Below are 22,104 nucleotides of genomic sequence, written 5' to 3'. Positions count from 1 at the left end.
CCGATTTCTGGATCCTTATAAATTGTAATTTGACGGTGTTGAGAAATAAAACCACTATATGTCATCAGATTTACAGGTAGGGTATGCTATGTCAAAAGGTCATGCAAATGAAACAACAATGGGAAATTAGAGACCTTAAGGATGTTGTGATTTACGCCGCCGTTTTGAAAATATTTTTTCTGAATATTATCAAGCCTTGGACTATACGAACTCCCACCCCAAGGTCTAATCCAAATGTCTTATCAACTATTGCCTAATCATAATGTTTTTCACTTGTATACTTCTATACGTTACGGCATTTGAAGGCGAACAAGATTTGTTGGTTGACCAAACACCAAATCCCATGTTAAGCACATGTAATGACATCTACAAATAATGAGTATCGCACATAGGTGAAAGTCAACAATTCAGCAAAAGCTGAAAAACGGCATTTTTGGTCAAAATGTTAGCATGACAATCTATATTGTGTAGCGCATGGTCTGTTCACATCATGGCTAAACTAAATGTGCATTGAACTCCTGAGTTTTGCATAACGCGTTCAAGGTTGCTGTGGGGTTGTTTTTGAATGACCGAGGCATATCATCTTGAATAATTTTTGTTTAAAGAAAGTTCCAGAATTTGTAAATTCCACCAGGAACGTGCACAACTTGCAATAATGCAACAAAAACAAAAAACAAAGCTTATTGAACTTGTAGAACATGCTGATAAACTAAATATTGTTTCATCGGAGTCTGGCGACCGTGGAATATCGAGTTAAGCCCGCCCTACTTTGCAAACCAGTTATGCTTATAGTTGAAATTTACTTTTGCATTCTTTTCAAAAAAACATCAGGGTTTTAAATAACACTAATAATAATTATGTGCATGTCATATATGTATTTCCTACAAACTATATGTACAGACTGTTTTCTGTGAAGTTTTACTTTTGCGGATATCATCACTGCAAATATAAACATGGCAATTAAATGACTTTGTTATCATCATCGATCGAACGTCTGCTGGGAATAAGTATGGAAGACTAAACGAACAGTTTCTCACATGATGAACAGTTGTTTCGTCCAAAAGTCGAAGATATTTCGCCATTTTTTTATTGTACTTGAAGAACACCAGGAGCATTGCAATACTAGCTAACCATTTCATATGCCTGTTGGTCCGAATGAGAATATTCCGCTTACCACACGATGCTAATCGGGTGCATAGAGAATTAATTAATTCAACCCATCTTCAAGCGCCAAACACCGCTGTCATCCGGGTACTTTGTTACGCTTTCTAGTGGCGTCCTTGCGAAACCCGGCAACTCAAAATTCAAAATTAGATGTGTACCATTCTAGCATCCGGAAACTACAGACCACGTGATGTAACCACATACCACGTGATGTAACCACACATATATATTCCGCTTTCATATTAACAGGCTGCACATTCCAACATCTGCAGAGATATTGCGATGACCGAGAAATTAGTTTTCACATTTGTTGTAACATTGCTTAGAGGCGCGTACAATGACACAAAAAGATTACGATCCAAACAAATGAGTTATGACCCAACTATTAACCCAACAGTATAGTCAACCAATCACCAACTGACTGATTTTCGTTGCATCGTATACCAATAAAAGTAGTACCACTGTGTTAACCCGTTCACCAACACGTGCTTCAAAAAACGAATGACATAACTCAATGTTCATTACATATATAAGTATATATATATAAGTAATATATTAGTAGTAAATTTCACGTGATGAAGACGCATTTAAATTTGAGTAATCAGTATGTACAAATAGCTTTTATTTTGCGCATCCTATATGAAGAGAGTTTTGGCTTTACACTGTTTCGGCGATGAGGTAAGAGGAGATGTAACATTCTGTATTCGATTTACTATTACTAACATTGGAAAAATAGTAAACGGTCTGATATAACTACTTTATTATGCGTATCTGTACAATTTACACTTGATGAATGAATATGCAAACTATTCTCCCAATTTGTGTTTTGTAGTTTGTCAGGATAGTTTAAAGTAAATCCCTAACATTTAAAATTTCTTGCATTATTGAATGAGGATAAAACACAATAAAACATCGGGAATATAATTTTTGAGAATCATACTACCTACATATTGAGAAAATTTCAAATTTAAAAGGCACGAACTCCGATAGCTACGAGTATTCAATTTCAAAACCTCCTCAATAACTGAATAATTAAAATACATTTTTTAAATTATGTTGTAATAATTTTAAATCATTTCCGTCTACCTAAAGTAGAGTTCTAAATGTGTAACCTTTATTTTAATTATCTATTCATGAATTTACAGAAATGTTAACCGACATGCATGTGTCCAGTTGCATTTTTACATCAATATAAGACATATCGTGACAAGTGTTATTTTAAATTTCATGTGCTTGTACTGTGTAAATGTGGGACACAACGCTTGCCTTTCAGACACAATCTTTGCATTGTTAACAATTCTCATTTTTGTCATTAGAAATAAAACATGACAAAAGTTTTATTATTTCTCGAGTATTTGTATTGTATCTTTATTTATTTATATTTATACTATTTATTACGTATCTATTAGTATTCAACAATACCAGAATTAATGATTTATTATTGGAAATTAAAACGTTAAATTTCGTCACATGATTGTTCATCAGAATTGTCCCCACAATCGTCATAACCATTACATTTCCATGACAACGGTTTACATATTCCATCATCACAACGGAACTGGTCTTCTCTGCAAACTGATCAAAAAAAGTAAAAAATATTGAAATCTGCATTCGAATAATAACCCCAGAAGTAATCTCAAAAGCGCTCGATACAGTATCGCAGTTATAATGATCAGTGTTATAAAATGCGAATGTTTCGTCGTCATTAGTAGCGAGAATACTGGACGACAAGAACTTCTAAAAAAGAAATTATACCAAATATTAATTAACATAATTTTACTCCTGGATTATTACGTATTAAAGTCAGGCTTGTCGTAGACGAATCTTTGTATACCTCTTATTTGCTGTTAATAATTGCTTATATTATTCATACTTACCACAGTTTTTTTCGTCTGAACCGTCTCCACAGTCGTCGTTGCCGTCACAGATATTGTATCTTGAAACACAATATCCTGTATCTGAACACTTCATAGTAAACGCACGACATTCTGCAAGATGACCAAATTGGCAAACATATTGCAATCAGCAAATAGGAAGTTATTCTAGGTAGGTATCATAATGAAATCAGCGTGTAAGAACAATTCACTCACCACAGCCCTTCTCGTCGCTTTTATCGGAGCAATCGAAGTTCATGTCACAAATAGGAGAGGGAGAGTCTGGTCGTCGCTTTATTTCATCTCCATTGTCACAGACGTGAATTACTGCATAATATAAAAAAAATATTCAGATTACACTGAATTAGCCATTAGTAGTAAAAATGTACTAGAAGGCACAACAAGTACTTACGAAGCAATGGGACTCATCTAGTATATGCAGTGTGTGCTAGTAAGTCATATAAAACCTCTAGTAAATATGCATGCTTTTATTTTTGAGATAGCAAACTTATTCTCAGGATTTTCAGAGGCCATTGATAGTTTAAAAATCACATGACAGTTCATTTCCAATATCATCATACCACAGGGAAAATTTTCAATTCACAAATTGCAGGACCTAACAATATTAACACGTATATATAACAGTGATACATTTGAAAAATAACTTACCACAATCCTGCTCGTCAGAATTATCGCCACAGGAGTCATATCCGTTACACTGATCATAATACCACTTACAAAGACCATTATCACATCGAAATCTATCATCACTCTCATCACATGCTAATTAAAACGAATAAGACATGATAGGCCATAAAAAGTGTTTGCAATTTATTGTGCATGTATTCTTTACACTAAAAATGTTAAATGAAACTAACTGACAGTATGTGTATATAACATTTCTCTGGGATTTCTACGGTTGCAAATCTCACAAAACGCCATTTATTCAAGAACAAAAATAAAAACAAAAACAAACAAAACGACATGTGCTCATATTGGTAATCTAAAGGACACACAATTTTAGTTTCTTAGCAATGAGCTAGACAGTGCTGTGATATACCTCATAAACATAGAATGACCAGAAACTTACGACAATCTTTTTCATCACTTTGGTCAACACAATCGGCATATCCATTACAAGAATAATTTCCTTGAGCTAGAAATTGTCCATCATCACATACATAGTACACTGTAGAGACAAATAATATTTACGGCTAGCTATGCACTTTCAATTCGTCAGTTATTCATTGTGTTATATATTACGCTAGTATAGATACTAATTCTTAATATGAAGTATTATGTTAATATTCACTAATATTGTGTCAATATTTCCAACATGAAGTTATTATACATGATATACTAGTATTGAGTCGTTATGCCATATCGCCTCATACATTATCACTGAATATTGTTGCTATATCAAGAACATCAGAACTAAACAAATTATGTCCTCTTTGTGTCGCTATTTATATATATATGTACTTTCAGATATATATATCCGTTTAATTATGTTAAAAGATACCTCTTATTATTAAATAGCTCCATCACTCAACAATAATTAGAATGAGCGAGTTTGATCAATCAGGTGCATTTATTGGCTAAGCTTGTATGCGATTCTGAAAAAGATTTATTTTTTATTGCTGGCAATATTCTAATATGAATTGGGAGCAAACTGTGACACCAAATCTAGTCGTTGTATTGTTATGCTTCTAAAATAAATTGTTCAAATGTCTTGAAACAGATTCAAATATAAGTTATGGATTGTAAAATATGAAGATTAAATAGTGTCCAACAAATTAATTTGTAAATGGTAAATTTATTTTAAAGATTTCAGTGAAAATATTATAAAATAAAATAAATTCAATCGAAATACTATGTGAATTTGTGTATGTGGAAAATATTAAGATGTGAGGTCTGCAGTTCTTTGTTTTTTAAATAGTTTATTCCTGAAAAAAAACTTGTATTTTAAAGACTGCAAACAATAAAACACTCACAGTGCAAGGCTAGTTCACCAACATGTCTATTCTCTTGCTCGAGTGTGAAAGTACATTGTTTAGTCACTAACTCTTATTTTTTTGAATATTAGAATTTGGAAAGGTTTTTCTGTAAAAAAATAAACAGATATATATATATATATATATATATATATATATATATTTGCATCTGATAGCGTAACTCACCACAATTATTCTCATCACTGTTATCACCACAGTCATCGTAGGTATTACATATGTCATACTCAGGCCTACATAAACCATTATCACACTTGAACGTGCCTTCGTCGCATTCTATAAACATCAAAAGCAGGGTTAATTAAAAAAAAACATCACCCAACATCAAAATATTAAAGCTATAATACAGCGTATTTGTATTTCATGTTGTTTTGTCTTAGATACACCCAAAACAACAATGATACGTGTGTGTGCTCTGTTTGAAAAAAAGATAATTTTTCGACTTTCTGTTTGATGCAAAGTCACAATACAATACGTACCCAATCGTACCTTAAAAATGACGTTGACCTGACAGACGGACTAATAATATACACAAAGTATTTTTTACTGCAAATAATGTGCGTGAAAATATTATATAATAGTATCTTACCACAATTCTTCTCATCCGAATGATCTTCGCAATTAAACCAATTATTACACTCTGCGTCGAAAGCAACCAAACTTCCGTCGTCACACTGAAAATCGGCTTAATAGACATTTGGAGAAGAGTTAATACTTACTAATAATAGATGTTTGTGGATTTAAGTTACAATTTTAAATGTAACGATTGCAAATTTATGTGGAAATAATATGTTGGGTCTCTTTTGGTGAGTCAAATGAGAACATGTGGTTATTTTGTGTTATGAATAGGAAAACAAGGTTACTTGTAATATGTGGTGATACTACATAGCTACCTGGTACAAGATGTGATAAAACATGATTCCTTTTTACATTCTGATAACCACATTTTTTCAATAATCCAGGACATTGCCTTTAAATCATAGAACACGCTTCTTAGAAACAGCGGACGTAATGAAGTTTTTTTTGTCGTCCCATTGATACATCCCATACAATTTGTCATAATTTTTTATGACAAAGAGAATGTACAAAAAATAATTTCGACGAGGAACTGCACTGTTGACACTGTATATCAACAATTAAAGACGCTATTAATTTAGCTGCTACATAATTTATAATTAGTAATAAGTAATCACTGGATACGTCACATATCATTTAATGATTGGTTCAGGGCATATGTTGATAACTGTTCAATCAAATTACTGTCACATTCTGTCACGCTGCAATAAACAATATTATTTTAAAATATTAGATTTTTGACGCATGTTCAGGTGATTTCAGCGAGCGTATTATTAAAGAAACTCACTACATAAATCTGCGCTTTCATCAGATCCATCACTACAGTCTTCAGCGCCATTACATCGCAGCCATAGGCTGACACAGCTGTCATCGCCACATTTGAACTCGTAGCTGCCACATATTATATCTATCAATATAAAGATGTATAATATCTGAATATTATAGCTGCGTCAAAATGAATTTAAACAGCCATGATTTAATAAGCTGTTCGTCAATTGTGTTGTTGACAGAAGAACATTCTAAGTAGCAGAAAATACAATCTACCTCATATCTCAGCAAGCGTTTGGTGTTTTAGTTTGACTTCATGTTTACTGTATTACACATCAGTGGTGTTGAGTGATAAAAGCGTCACATTCAAGATGGTGATTCTGGTTCCGAAGCAATATGTAAATATACCAATCAAATGGCCTTTTTATGGTTGGGATTTACAGATAATAGTAAAATGTCAAAATTCATATTGACTATTTTATGTGTTTGAGAAATGAGCTGTCGCACATGTTTTTTTTTGTTTAAATTGTTAATAACCTATTCGAGAGTAATGTCATGATTATGTTTTCATGTGTTTAGATATCGGTTCGTATTTTGGCAACGTACTGTTAGTTCACCCCACTTGATAACACTGACACCCAACGAGTGTATTTTGACGGTACTTTACATGAGACGTCTTCCAACGTAATGAACAATTAATCAAGTATATAATAGCACGATAAATACTTTCATTTAATTGGCTACGTGAGTGAAATGGGTGGAGGCCATTCCTCTAGATCTTAAATTTCTGTGTAGTAGATTATGATTTGAAAAAAGAATAAAGTCAGTCTTCACGAGGGGTTGAGGCGAGGTTGACACGATACCATCTGTGTGTGTTTTTTGCTTGGTTGAAAGCTTTGTGAAGGAGACGATCATGAGTGCTGATGTAACGTTTAATAACACAGAAATTAAATCGTTATAGTAAACTTGAATCTTTTTAACAGATTTTCTCATCGCCGTCCATTGATTAACATGTTAAATTCACTTTACATAGATTTAAGACATTTGATATGGTTACGCAATAAACAGAATAAAAATGTGTTCCAATGATTACTTACCACAGTCAAGTTCGTCACTACCATCATCGCATTCATTCCATCCCGTACAGTTAGCGTCTTTTCGAACAAATTGACCATTAGCACATTTATAATGCCCTGAAATTGTTTAAGACACAATATGGTTTAATTTTACTTATGAAAGTACATCCGTCGATTTTAGACTCAGTAACTGTAAAAGCAAACTTCTCTGATTCAATATTTTACTACCAGGCCACCAATTACTGATACCATGTCAATATTTACCTCTGCCTTACATCATCGAGTACCACTTATATCAACTAACAAACAATAGGATATGAACGGGAAAATCTGTACTTCTAAAGTTCCAGTAGAAGTCATTAAGAATTGCAATAATCATATATGGTAAGTATGCGGTGTCCTGAAAAGTGTATGTCCATATTGATGGATAAATTCAACTGAACCAATATACTACAGTAGTAAATTACTTATCACGTCAAATTCTTCGTCAAAAACCTGGCATTCTTGTTGACTTTAGCAACACATTTGATACAATTATATGTCTGTCAAAATACGATCAAGGTTGTTTAAATGTCTCGGGTTCCCAATGACCGCCGGATTTCGAAAACATTCTTCCATATTTGTTGTTTGCCGATGATTAAACTTGGTTTCACAAAGGTCTGTGTAAACCAGTACATTACACTGAGATGAGGTTATTTTTATTAAGATGAATGATGTAATTTAATTAATTTATCAATTTACGGAAAAACAATTATACATTTATATTTAGAGATCAAAAAATAAAATAAAATGTACCAGTTTCGATTATAATGCAGATTACTTATTCAAAAGAAGTTTGTAATGTACTGGTATATTTGATTAATATACTAAACTAACAGATCACATTAACACAATTATCATGCGGAAATGCAGTATTCAATTCAAAACTACAGTTCGTCTCAAATTACATTCTTCATCATTCATCAATGTTGTGTCGCATTAGGCTTGTTTACAATTTCGGGAAATTGACATAATTGGTATATTCGAAATATAATGGCTAGAGACCATTTCGTTCATGAACCATTCAATGTATCATAATGCAGCAAAATGTATATCCATTTAGAAAAATATCTATATAAAAACGACAGCACAGCGCGATTTAATGTATTATAATTCATTCTACTGTGTTTCACATCATACCAAATATGTAATACAAGATATCTTAACGGATGTTATATTGCAGATATTAAAGATGAAAGATTTAAAAGTACCTGTACACTAAGTACCTGGGTGATTTCTAGGTTTAATTCTAAAATTGCGATTATGTAGAGCTGTGGAGGTTAAAATAAACAAATACTAAACTAACCTGAGACGGTTCTGCATGCAAAGGTACGTTTATATCTTAAATCACAATCACAACTTATCATTCAATCTTACCACAGTTTTCTTCATCGCTGTTATCGCCACAGTCATCATAGAGGTTACACACTGAATAACTTCCGTCGATACATTTACCGTTTGTACATTGAAATTGATATTCTGTGCATTCTTTAACAAAGGGAAAGATTTATATGATTTTTTCTAATAATTCTTACAAAGTCACGCGAGATTCGAAGTTCAAATGTAGTTGCATATATAAAAGACGTATAAGCTGTTTGCAATACTTGTTTTACACACTCAACCCGAGGCTGGGCGGTAATTCTATTTATACGTCAATGTACAATGCACTTCCTCAAAAAATAACATGTCATTGTCGCTTTGTGTCGTCACAAGAAGCGCTATCTCAGCACAGTCCTGTGTCATACGACGCCTTACTAGAAGATTTATCTATGATAGCCCTTCCTCTGTTTAATCATTGTTTAGTAAAAAAATCACTAAAAAGATTGACTTCGTAACGTTCAGTCAAAACTGAACTGAACGCCATTGTGTTACGTCATTGCTAAAAATTATCAGACAAGAAAGGTTTATTTTATTGTCTTTCATCGGTCGATCGAATTCATTAAAACAATCCACAAGAACAAGTACATCACAATACATTGTGCAACAGCGGGATGTATACAAATATGACTAGTAATTTTAATCAAATGGTGACTCATGCGCCACTGTGCTAATATTAATATCAAATAGTAATGTAGCAATGCATGATCGAATAGAGATTATGGTGCTAGTCAAAACCTTGTTGAGGCGAAGGACCTATTTTCAATGAAGTTATATTGCAATAAATTCTAAAGCAATGGCAAACATCCTTGTGCTCTGTGACAACACAGCAATGCTATTCTATATTGATCATGCGAGATTTCATCTGCACTCACGTAAGTCTGTCCAAGCGATATATTGATGTTCGTTGTTACGTAATCCTGTACTCACCACAATATAGTTCATCAGTGAAATCTTCACAAATATTCCAACCATTACATCGATCCCATGGACCAAAACATCTACTACTGTTTTTACATTGTTCCATAGGAGGTAAGCATTCAGCTGTGAAACACATATAATTAAATTTAATGAGGTTGTTCATTTATATACTATTTTCTAAATAATTTTATAGGAAAACACCAATTTTGTATTCTACATTTAAAACTACCCCATAAGCAAAATATGTTTAATTATCTATAAGTGTGATTGAATCATCAATCATTTGGACCATTTTACATTTAATTGGATAGTTGCGCGAGAACTGCCAAAATCTTCATTCAGTCCCACTATTTCTGGTTGTAGTACATACCGCTATTTTGATTGACCATGCGTGTAGTAAAATAAAGATTGAGTGCGATCAAGGATGTTGTCAACTGGATTTACTTAATTGCACCTACATTACATTTGGGTAAAGAGATGACTATCTTAATTTTCTGGGACGATTTGGATTATTGCTTTACTTGTATTCACGTTTTGGTGGAATCTCTAAATTAAACCTGTTTAGCGTATTTTATTTGACCTTGAAAAAAAGATTAATTCTGTCTTTTGTTGAATACTTCATTTAAATATTTATGGCATAAATTATTACCAAGGTCAAAAACTCATAGGAAAATTGCAATCTTGACAATTCTCATTTTCAGTCATCGTAATATTATTTTGGAAGTGAGGTCGAATAATTATCAATACTATACTTGCAAGGTTTTGTGTATTTTGCATAGCTGTATTAAATTACGACTCACGTGATATTCTACAAACTACAATGAAGGATTAATAAAAAAATTAAATTAAAACCGATTGTTATAAGTGTTTTACAATGGATTTGTGGTAATTGTTTTCAGCGTACACATTTTCATTTGGAAAACTGTGAATTATATATTTTATGAACCTGGTAAAATTGGAAAAATTTATTGGCTGTAAATGGAATATACTGTGGACAAAGTGACGTATAATGCATCACAATTATGTCACATTACTTTATCATCGTCTATTATTGCAATGTAAATAAAGCATTATTACCGTAGTTCTCCGATCATAAGCAAAGGGCCAGAACATGTAAAATCGGGAAAATTATTGGTGGGCTTATATTCGAGGACCACCTCAGAAAAGATCATTTAGGGGGGGGGGTAAAATTGTAACCAACTTTCCATCCACAAAAAATTATCCAAATTATACTTTAAAGTTCACTGGTCTCCTGGAAATATCACGTCTTTTTGAGGAAAAAAATGCGAAACGATCAAGTCGTCATTGATTTCAATGACACCTTATACAATGAAGAAACAAACATGTTCCTAAAAATACGCACATTTTGTCACATTACGGTTTACATACCGCCTGAATTTACAGTGCAAAAATGGGTAGGTTCTGTGGGAAAACAGTCGAAGGCACGATCTTTATCGATATCTTCGTTGTGGAATGTTACAAAATCGTACGCAAACTCTCCATACAAAGCAATTACCCCATGATATTTTTCATCATCAATTGACCTGAACAACTTCCCTTGACCTAACAGGTCAAGTCTTTCGTTAACTAATCAAAATGCAGTGTCGTACAGAAGAAATTTTAATTTTTTCAACGCATTGCGGAAGTAAATTACCGCGATATGTTTACAATGATTTGGACAAAAAAAAACGGTGATTTTCTTCACCTTAAAGCTGTTGATTCACAATTTCTGAAAGGTAAACCCGGGATGCAGAAAGTATTTAAACCTTTCACGGTCGCAAACAAGTCATATCGATAAATAGCTTTTCTTGTTCACATTTCATTCACGATAGTCTCAATAGACACGATTATTCGGAAAAGTAAAACGATGTTCTATGACCAGGTTTCATGACTTTATTAAAAACTTTGCATGAATAATTGTTGGAAAAACTTACGGCAGTTAACTTCGTCTTCTCCATTGGCACAGTCAGGAATCCCATTACAAACTTCGTATATACTAATACAATCTTCATCACCACATTGGTACATAAAGTCTCTGAAACAATCATTTTCATAATCACCGGGAATGGAAGCTACAATGAAATGGTGCATTTTATAATGTAGTTTAATGTTTAATGGATAATATAGTTTAATGTATCTATTATGATTTACTGATTTTTTTATTCACAAGTACCTTGTCTCAATACTGAACTATATCATACATTTCCTCTTGACCTGGCTCAACTTATATATAACCTGATATGACAAATATTGATGTCATCTCTATATTAACTATATAGTTGGCAATGTACCATGTAAATACCATTTTAGATGATAAGTTACAACCAATCATAGTGCGAGCAACATGCTACACCATAGCATACTAGCAACAATACCAAATGTGAATTAAGTTCGATCAATAAAATTTGACAAGGAATTGCTGGTAGGTTGTGAATATGCCACTTACATTACTTATTGTAAATGTGTACAGTACATTACTTATTATATTATAGTTGATAAGACTTATTAAAATTAGGAAATGTTCGTTTTGAACTTTTTATAATACGGCATTGTTTCTACATTTCGTTATGTAATAATATGTTTACTGATAATGTTTTTGGATGAAAACCTTTCCAATTTGTTAAGTGTTTATGTTTGTTGACGATTACTATGTCTTCAAGTTAATATTTTTCAATGCTTTTACTTTACGCAACATGGACATGTACCTGTTCCTATAATTCTATTAATATTTCTGAAATCTCAACAAAAAAGAATCTACATATTTGACTATTATGTGTCATAGTTGATCACAGATTTACGAGTTGCAAACCTTGATCTTTCAGAGTCATCAACATTCTTGAGACCAAGAGCTATTAAGTGATTTACTTTTTGAAATGATTTATTATTTATTATGGTTTTTCACGATGGCAATATAAATAGGGTTGTTTAACAAACTATTGTTGAATATCCAAATACATTGGCAATCTGGTGGCCGGAGCAGGCACAAATTCATTATGAACGGTGATGGTGATTCCGCATATTTCACTATTTTGAACTACGCAATATATATATAAACAACAGTAAGTGTCATTTGGGTTTATTAGATGAAACTTAATATATTTTTCTTGCGATAACCCCTTGTATATTCAGTTAAAGCATATTTAATTAGCTCATTATGGTTGGGTAAACTGTACTGCTTACTAATATTTAGTTAGTATTCTACATCAACTTTAATTTAATCGCATTGTTGATCCAATAGTAAGTTTTAAAAATGGTTAAAGATTAAACATATAGGCAACCGATGGTCGAATAGCCTCACTGTCCTACAAGATTATTGTCAAGATGAATTTGTGCACAAAAATAATGTACACCACAATTGTATTAAAACAAATCAAAAGTATCATATTTTACTAAAAATTACATTTTTTTGACCACATCGTCATGAAATAAACAAATCTTAAAGAGGTCCACCCAAAGTAATTACATACAAATTACTATTTGACTATAGCACATTCAGGCTTCTTTGAATGCGTGTATTGATAATTCCTAATAAAACATTTGACCTACGACAGTTTTCCTCATCTGAATTATCACCACAACCGTCGTAACCATTGCATATTTCCTTTTCTGGTACTAACATACCATTCTTGCATTCTTTTAAATCTGTACATGGAAAAAATATAGAATACTTTATTTTGTTTTCATGACAATAATAAGTACATACAATCAAGTATTACACTGCGAAAATAATTTAACAGCGTGTATGTGCCGTCACCAATCATGTTCAGAAATGTAGTTATAAAATAATAATAATATTATGTAGCTATTAACAGCTCTCAAGTTAAGTGCCATAACACCATTGAATTTGAAAAAAAAACCTGTTTGGATGATTTGATTTGTGCAAGCTTTATACATGTAAGTAGCACATGCGATGGTCTTGTCCAATGTTTTCAATATAGCGTATGATGTCTCTATTTTCAATAGCGCTCGAGATATTATGGATATGCATATTTAATGAATTCTTTGACCATATATGATCACTGAACATGACAGCAATGTCTCTTGTCAATGTCACCAATGGTCCCTTTTTGTATGCGCAATAGTTCTTGTCCATTACGTCAATATAGAGTAGTACATGTCATAGTGTTTGAGACAGAAGAGACATGCATATTTAAAGAGGTCTATGACCTTATATGGTCATTGAAACGTTAGCCATTTTTCTTGTCAAGTGGTTTCAATTTAGCATTGGTACCATGTCTGTACATGCAATATCGCCTGAGATATTATAGATATACATATTTAATGAGTGCTATGACAATTATATGGTCAACAAATATGTTGGCCAAATCTCTGGTCCATTGCCTTCAATATAGCGTTAGTCCCATGTCTGTACATGCAATAGTGTTTGAGATACAAGCGACAAGTATATTTAATGAGATGCAAAATGGCGGCCGAACCACGTGCCAATAATAGCAATAGTATTTTCAAGCCTAAAGGGACTTGAAAGCTCAATAATACAACTTGTAACACTGACTTGCACGTGCCCTGGAAAAATATACATAATTGATATAATATTCGATATAAACATTATAATATGATACCAGTATTTTAATCATCTGAAAACGTCATTCTGAGGGTTCAATATACCATAACATACACGCATAACATACAGTTGCAATAAATCAGGATGTCAATTGAAATCGGCAAGGAGTTGAAATGTTGAACATTGCGACTCTCGGATGTTTTAATTCGAAAGCGATGCATGCGAAAACTATTTGCTTTTACCATTATGTAAAAGACGTCAACATATAATTGTCGTATAGCGTAATAATTAGTTATTTTAATTTTTTCGGTGAATTAAAAATAATTCCTCGTCATACAATAACATTTAAAATATGTTCGTAACACTTCGTATATAATGAACCACCGCTTCAGTTTACTTGTGCATATATTTTGTGATTTCGTGACATCCTCGTGTTCTTTTATTAGATATGTTTCCAGAAAAGTTGTTTCATGTATAAGCGTATTGATATCTGTAGAGGTTACGGCACAATATTTAATTGATTGCACCGACCGACATCCGCTTTATAATTGCTTGATGATTTTTAGCAAGCGAATGGAACCATTCGCCTATCTTGCATCGAATCCTGCAATAAACGAATGTGTGTATGTAAAGGTACGTGCAAAGGTAGGATGTGATCGACCAAGGTGTGTCCAAATTATTGGCAAACGTTCTTACAAACTAACCATACCCAGGGGGAATTGTTGGAATATCTTAACACGTTACACCAGTAATCATATAGAGTCAACTATCTTTATATAATGAACAACAAATATTTACCACAACCGTCTTCATCAGACCAATCACCACAGTCGTTATATCCATCACAGTGATTCCATTCTTCATAACAACTACCGTCGGTACACTTAAATTGTGGTTCATTACACTCAGCTTGAGGTTCTGTTGACAACATTAATATTGTGTGTCATTGAGAAAATTTTATTTTCAGCCTACCAAATACACGTCTGGTCGACAAGACGGTCATGCCAACAAATACATTATCTTGCTGGGAAATCCTTGTGATAAATAATCCAAGTGGACTTGCATCAAACACGTTTGACTTTCGCTGATGATCACGTTCAGACTGTAAGATGTGAATGTGAATAACTCATCGAACATGTTCTACCAAAGACGCAAAAATCAACGACAATGTGTATTTATGACCCAAGGTGATATGGTCGCTCCGAGTGACCATGTGGCTTGATTCAAGTGTTGTTTTCTAAGAGCGCAGATTGTAACTGTAAAATATATCCGAAGCTAATTTCAGTCTGACATCGCTGCTCAGAATGATCCTTTTTGTTAAGAATCACAATCTATGGGAGTTCAACCAAAGAAGAACAAATATGGAATTTCACATACAAAAAGTCCCATATGTAATGTTATAAGACTCCAATAAGGATCATTGAATAGAAAGAGCTTACCGCAACCAGATTCGTCACTACCATCTGCACAGTTGTCATAGCCATTGCATACAGAGACCTGTTTAACGATATTCCCATTGGTACAAACAACTAAATTCAATGCAAAAAACAAAAACAAATTAATTTGCATTTACTGTATAAGCAATTGTTAATATACCAATGATAGGTGTTCTCAGTACAAATGCAATAAATATACACTTACAATCAAAATCTTCACAATTCAGCTCATCAGAACCATCGGGACATTGTGGATAACCATCACAAACAAAATGTATAGGTATCATCCTGTCAAAATCACACTCAAATCGTGGCTCAGCTGAAATAACATAGATGATGAAAGGATTTACCATAATACATAAAACACCATTCAAGGCACTTTTGAATATACCATCAAGACAGTCAAGTAACCAATCACATGCTTACTGCATCTACTTGGTGATACATCACTGTCATGGAAACAGTCAGATAACCTATCACATACTTACTGCATCTACTTGGTGATTCATCCCTGCTATTAAGACAGTCGGTTAACCCATCACACACTTACTGCATCTACTTGGCGATTCATCACTACCACCAAGACAGTCAAGTAACCCATCACACACTTACTGCATCTACTTGGTGATTTGTTACTACCATCAATACAGTCAGGTAACCCATCACGTATTTACTGAATCAACATGGTGATTCATCACTTCCATCAAGACATTAATGTAACCCATCACATACATACTGCATCTACTTTGTTATTCATCACTGCCACTAAGACAGTCAGGTAACCCATCACATATTTACTGTATCTACTTGGTGATTCATCACTGCCATCAAGACAGTCAGGTAACTCATCACACACTTACTGCATCTACTTGGCGATTCATCACTACCATCAAGAGAGTCAAGTTACCCATCACACACTTACTGCATCTACTTTGTGATTCATCGCTGCCAACAAGACTGTTTTGTAACCCATCACATACTTACTACATCCACTTGGTGATTCATCACTGCCAACAAGACAATCTTGTATCCCATCACACACTTACTGCATCTACTTGGTGATTCATCACTGCCAACAAGACAATCAGGTAACCCATCACACACTTACTGCATCTACTTGGTGAATCATCACTGTCATCAAGAGAGTCAAGTAACCCATCACACACTTACTGCACCTACTTTATGATTCATCGCTGCAAACAAGACTGTTTTGTAACCCATCACATACTTACTACATCCACTTGGTGATTCATCACTGCCAACAAGACAGTCACGCAACCCATCACACACTTACTGCATCTACTTGGTGATTCATCACTGCCACCAAGACAGTCAGGTTACCCATGGCATCACATATTTACTGTATCTACTTGGTGATTCATCACTGCCATCAAGACAGTCAGGTAACCCATCACATACTTACTGTATCTACTTGGTGATTCATCACTGCCATCAAGACAGTCAGGTTACCCATCACATACTTACTGCATCTAGTTGGTGATTCATCACTGCCATCAAGACAGTCAGGTAACCCATCACATACTTACTGCATCCACTTGGTGATTCATCACTACCAACAAGACAGTCTTGTAACCCATCACACACTTACTGCATCTACTTGGTGAATCATCACTGTCATCAAGAGAGTCAAGTAACCCATCACACACTTACTGCACCTACTTTATGATTCATCGCTGCAAACAAGACTGTTTTGTAACCCATCACATACTTACTACATCCACTTGGTGATTCATCACTGCCAACAAGACAGTCACGCAACCCATCACACACTTACTGCATCTACTTGGTGATTCATCACTGCCACCAAGACAGTCAGGTTACCCATGGCATCACATATTTACTGTATCTACTTGGTGATTCATCACTGCCATCAAGACAGTCAGGTAACCCATCACATACTTACTGTATCTACTTGGTGATTCATCACTGCCATCAAGACAGTCAGGTTACCCATCACATACTTACTGCATCCACTTTGTGATTCATCACTGCCATCAAGACAGTCAAGTAACCCATCACACACTTACTGCATCCACTTGGTGATTCATCACTGCCATCAAGACAGTCAGGTAACCGATCACAAACTTACTGCATCTAGTTGGTGATTCAACACTTCCATCAAGACAGTCTTGTAACCCATAATATACTTACTAAATCCACTGGGAGATTCATCACTACCATCACGACAGTCATGTAACCCATCACATATTTACCTTATCTAGTTGGTGATTCATCACTACCATCAAGACTGCCATGTAACCTATCACATACTTATTGCATCTACTTGGTGATTCATCACTGCCACCAAGACAGTCAGGTAACTCATCACTTACTTACTGCATCTACTTTGTTATTCATCACTACCATCAAGAAAGTCGGGTAAACCATTCCATACTTACTGCATCTACTTGGTGATTCATCACTGCCATCAATACAGTCAGGTAACCCATCACATACTTGGTACTCTGATATACAAACCACTCCATCATCGCAAACAAACTCGTCTGGGTAACAGTCTGACATGGAAAAATTGTATGTAATATGTGAGAAATGATCAATATAATCCAACGTTCTTACATTTATTTGAAAGTGTTTTTATGACTGTTGGCATACATTATAATTATGTTTTGTGTGTTTTGATCATTATTGTATTTTGAAACGTGAGTGTTATGCACACCGAGTACAGCTTTATTACCTATTGGTTGCCACAGTTTGTTCAATGAATATCATATTGTATGTGGAATTCAATGATGTTAAGAAACCCACCAAATTAAGTAGACTGTTTTATTGCTTCTGTGAAATCATAGTTTGTAATACTCTTCCATGATTTTGTGGCAAAATGTGATGGTTGGTCATTAGTGATCGCAAAACGGTAACTGGTTATTCAAGTAGCAGCAGCTGAACTTAGTTGCTTTTTGATATAAATATTAGTTATGTGTTAGTTTGACATAATGCAGATTTTCAATCGTTGTGGTATGGAAGCTGTAGATCGGATTCGAAGTAATGGGAACCGAGATCTGAATATAATATTATATTCTTAGTTCAAAAAAGTTTGTAATATGAATTTAATTGAAGCTTATACTTCAATAACCGTTTAAAGTAACATTTAAATGGTTAAACTGACTTGAGGAACTGTTGTTGAGACTAAAAAAAGAAGGCACAGTGACTGGTGAGATGTGATCAACAGACTTACTAGCTACAGCTACGGCTGAGATGTAAACCTAATGTAGATGCATATTCTTATTTACGTAATTTATTCATATTTTTATCGTCGATAAGGTTATTACACATGTCCCGAGAACATATAATAATTTGTACTCTGCCAAGTCAATATAACGTCACTGACGTACTAGGACATAGATTCATTGTGCCGCAACTGGTTATGCTAGTTTACTGTCGTGATAGTAAATCGTACATTATATCATAATCTTGGAAAGAATCTTATTATAGCCACATATTTTGTTATTCTGTTGGACACAATTATCAGTGTTTTAACAAAACAAGTTCAAAAGTGAAGGTAATAAGGGGTCACAACATTTTCGCTTGTGTCACCTCAGCAGTAACATGCAATTCTTTTTTTTATTGAAAACAGGCAGGCAGTTGACAAACTGACTCAAATTGATTTAAAACATTTTGTTTTGACTCGGGATTTCTACAAATTAAGTCGCACTAGGATACATCATATCGATAACAAATCATTGTGAAATAATTTGGTTATAGGAGACACAAGAATGTAAATCACTGTCGATTTTCATTTGCTTTATGGATTTTGCGTGAACTTCACAAATTAAACGCGACTGAGGCCTATATAAAAATCATTGCTTTTATGTACGAGAAACGAGCAATGCAATGTAGGTAAATGTTTATTAGGTACGAATAAAATGTGATTATTTGCTATAATCACAAAAATAATCCTTCAACAGTTTGCCAAACTCAAATTCAAAATATGAAAATCCCCCAACTGAAATATTTTTTTTTGAAAAATTTTTTATTGTCATTTTTGTCAATTCAATAATAATAGCATACAATGTAGTCTATTGCGTTATGTGATTCTTCATTCCACCTCATCTCACTTAAAGCGTTGGGTTTCAAACGGGAACATTCGAGCGTGCTCATAAAGAGCGCGACTATTACGCTGAACGTTCTAGTTTCAATGATGAATGCGCGCAGCTAAGAATTACATTGGAGATAACGATGTATACCTTGACAAAATGATGAATTCATGATTTGTGGATGTATATACGGTATAACACAATGGAACACAGACTAACTGTAGTCATTCTATATCGATTGTTACTGTCAAAATACTGTACCTTGTTTTGGTTCTAGACACGTCATACCACAATCAGTATTACAGCATTTATGGTTGAAAGGACATTCTGCATCATGTTGGCATTTAATGTCACATGACAGACCGGTGTTTGTAAATGGACAACGACCAGGCTTCAAACCTGTCAATAGATACAATAACTCTGGGTTTTAGTTTATCTATTTTCATTGAACTTATACCCTATGAAACATTCAAAAGAAAGCTTGTAATTCGCTACCGTGGTGTGTATTTGTCCCATTGTAACATGTATGCGCGAGATCTATATCACATCCAGATCGTGGGACTGTAAGCAAGTCATTAAATTCATTTATCGATCGATCGAATTTTCAGTTTTATGTACTACTTGTTTTATTTAATAATAAGGTAGAGTCGATACATTCTACACACTCGGTAATTTTGCTCGGTTGCATGGAATAATTTGTTAATAATCATAGGAAATAATAATTTAAAGCAAATGTTATTTGCTTACAATTAATGGTTACCAAAATAATGTTTAACATAGTGGTATATAATGATATTTACCTTTACATTCTGGTGGTGGTTGGTTGGGAGCCGTCGCTGTGTAAGTAATATAATTTCCATACATATTGACACATGCGCACATGCCTGTTCTCAAACATTGCGTCGGTGAAAAAGTGCCATCTTTCTCACACTGAATTTCCATGAAGTTAAAATCAATGTTCTGCTTCAACGCCAAAGCAAATTCATGACAATACTTGGGCTTCTTCTTTACGTTAATTACATTATCTGGAATTACAAGTCATTTCAAATAATAAAATGTAATCACATAGATATATACTACGTGGTTAATACGTTAATACCACAAAGAATGCACTGAATCACTGCGGGGATCGTACTTGTTGATCGATGCGATTCCGTGATGCCTGAGTGCATACTTTGCGGTATTCGCGTGAGGACTTAATCATTATACATCTTACGCTGCTTATACTTATGTAATCAGATATAACAATTCAAGAAGTTGGCAAAATGTATTTATATCCGCCCGATATTTTGCGTAATTCGTTTTCAGTCATGCACCCAATTATTCCTGCGTCCAATGTAATCAGAAGGAAACTTATTTAATGTGACATAAATATTACGCACGTTTGAAATAAAGTAGACAATAATTTTGTGGGACATGTTACAGATACTGTATTAATAATAATACCGATGATGGGTATGTATTGGATGCATTACATGCTATTTTCGGATATTAAGTATATAAGGAATCAAATTGCAAAACTGCAAGTCGTACACTCGCGAAACACCTTTTCAAAGTGATTTTTAATATCCTGAAAAAATACGTTCACTAGTGTTCGCAAACTACTAAAACCGCGAATGTTGTTGCCTCACCTACAATTTTAAATTGCCTATACTCATGTAACATGGTTAGGTCGTGTAATTAATGTGTTTAATATTGCTATGAGTCGCACTAATAAAACGTATGTGTACAAGTACATACCTTGTTTTTCAGCTGCACATATTTGATACAGTATACAAAACACCAGCACAACACCACCTATACTCTTCATTTTGCAATAGAGTCATTCACTGTAGCCAAGCTGAACAATATTTGATATTTATAGCAATGACACGGAAATTATAGTTAGTAATTATTAGCTAATTGTCTGTCGGAAATAGCATCCCACTTTTTTTTCAATTATATTATAATAATATTAATTAACTGAAAAGTAAATTAGCAGTATCTAATTATTAACTGACTGTCAATTTGTATTCAAGTTACCTTTGCATATTTTAATGCTGAGCGGCATCATTTCATTTCTTGCTGCTATTGTCAACGTTGGCACAACTGTTAGCGATATCAATGATAATATACCATCTCTATTTAAAAGAACACAATAGGGAGTTTGGGAGTGGGAAGCGAAGTAGCACGATGCAAATAATAACGAGGGGTTGTGTAAATATGAAAACAATCTTGTAGCACAATCTAAGGGACTTGAACATGTACTAGAGTTGTACACAATGTG

The 22,104-nt window shown here is 33.9% G+C and overlaps 1 protein-coding gene across 1 annotated transcript; it reads right to left on the bottom strand.

Moving 5' to 3' along the window:
• Positions 1-2,585: 2,585 nt before the first annotated feature.
• LOC102809700 (uncharacterized) lies at positions 2,586-21,665 on the bottom strand. Its single transcript, XM_085491088.1, has 20 exons — positions 21,579-21,665; positions 20,639-20,863; positions 20,100-20,237; positions 18,186-18,302; positions 15,971-16,084; positions 15,769-15,858; positions 15,128-15,247; positions 13,354-13,449; positions 11,742-11,879; positions 9,817-9,930; positions 8,887-8,997; positions 7,492-7,587; positions 6,414-6,533; positions 5,640-5,735; positions 5,219-5,326; positions 4,129-4,227; positions 3,708-3,821; positions 3,255-3,365; positions 3,042-3,152; positions 2,586-2,739 (listed from the first exon to the last, which is right to left on the bottom strand). Exons 1-20 carry the CDS (start codon positions 21,646-21,648, stop codon positions 2,621-2,623), a joined length of 2,307 nt encoding a protein of 768 aa, XP_085347214.1. The 5' UTR covers positions 21,649-21,665; the 3' UTR covers positions 2,586-2,620.
• Between the last annotated feature and the right edge of the window lie 439 nt (positions 21,666-22,104).

Source organism: Saccoglossus kowalevskii, chromosome 16 (genome assembly GCF_978046115.1).
Source record: "Saccoglossus kowalevskii chromosome 16, keSacKowa6.1, whole genome shotgun sequence".
NCBI classification, from domain to species: Eukaryota; Metazoa; Hemichordata; class Enteropneusta; family Harrimaniidae; genus Saccoglossus; species Saccoglossus kowalevskii.
This window is presented reverse-complemented; position numbering and strand designations above follow the sequence as displayed.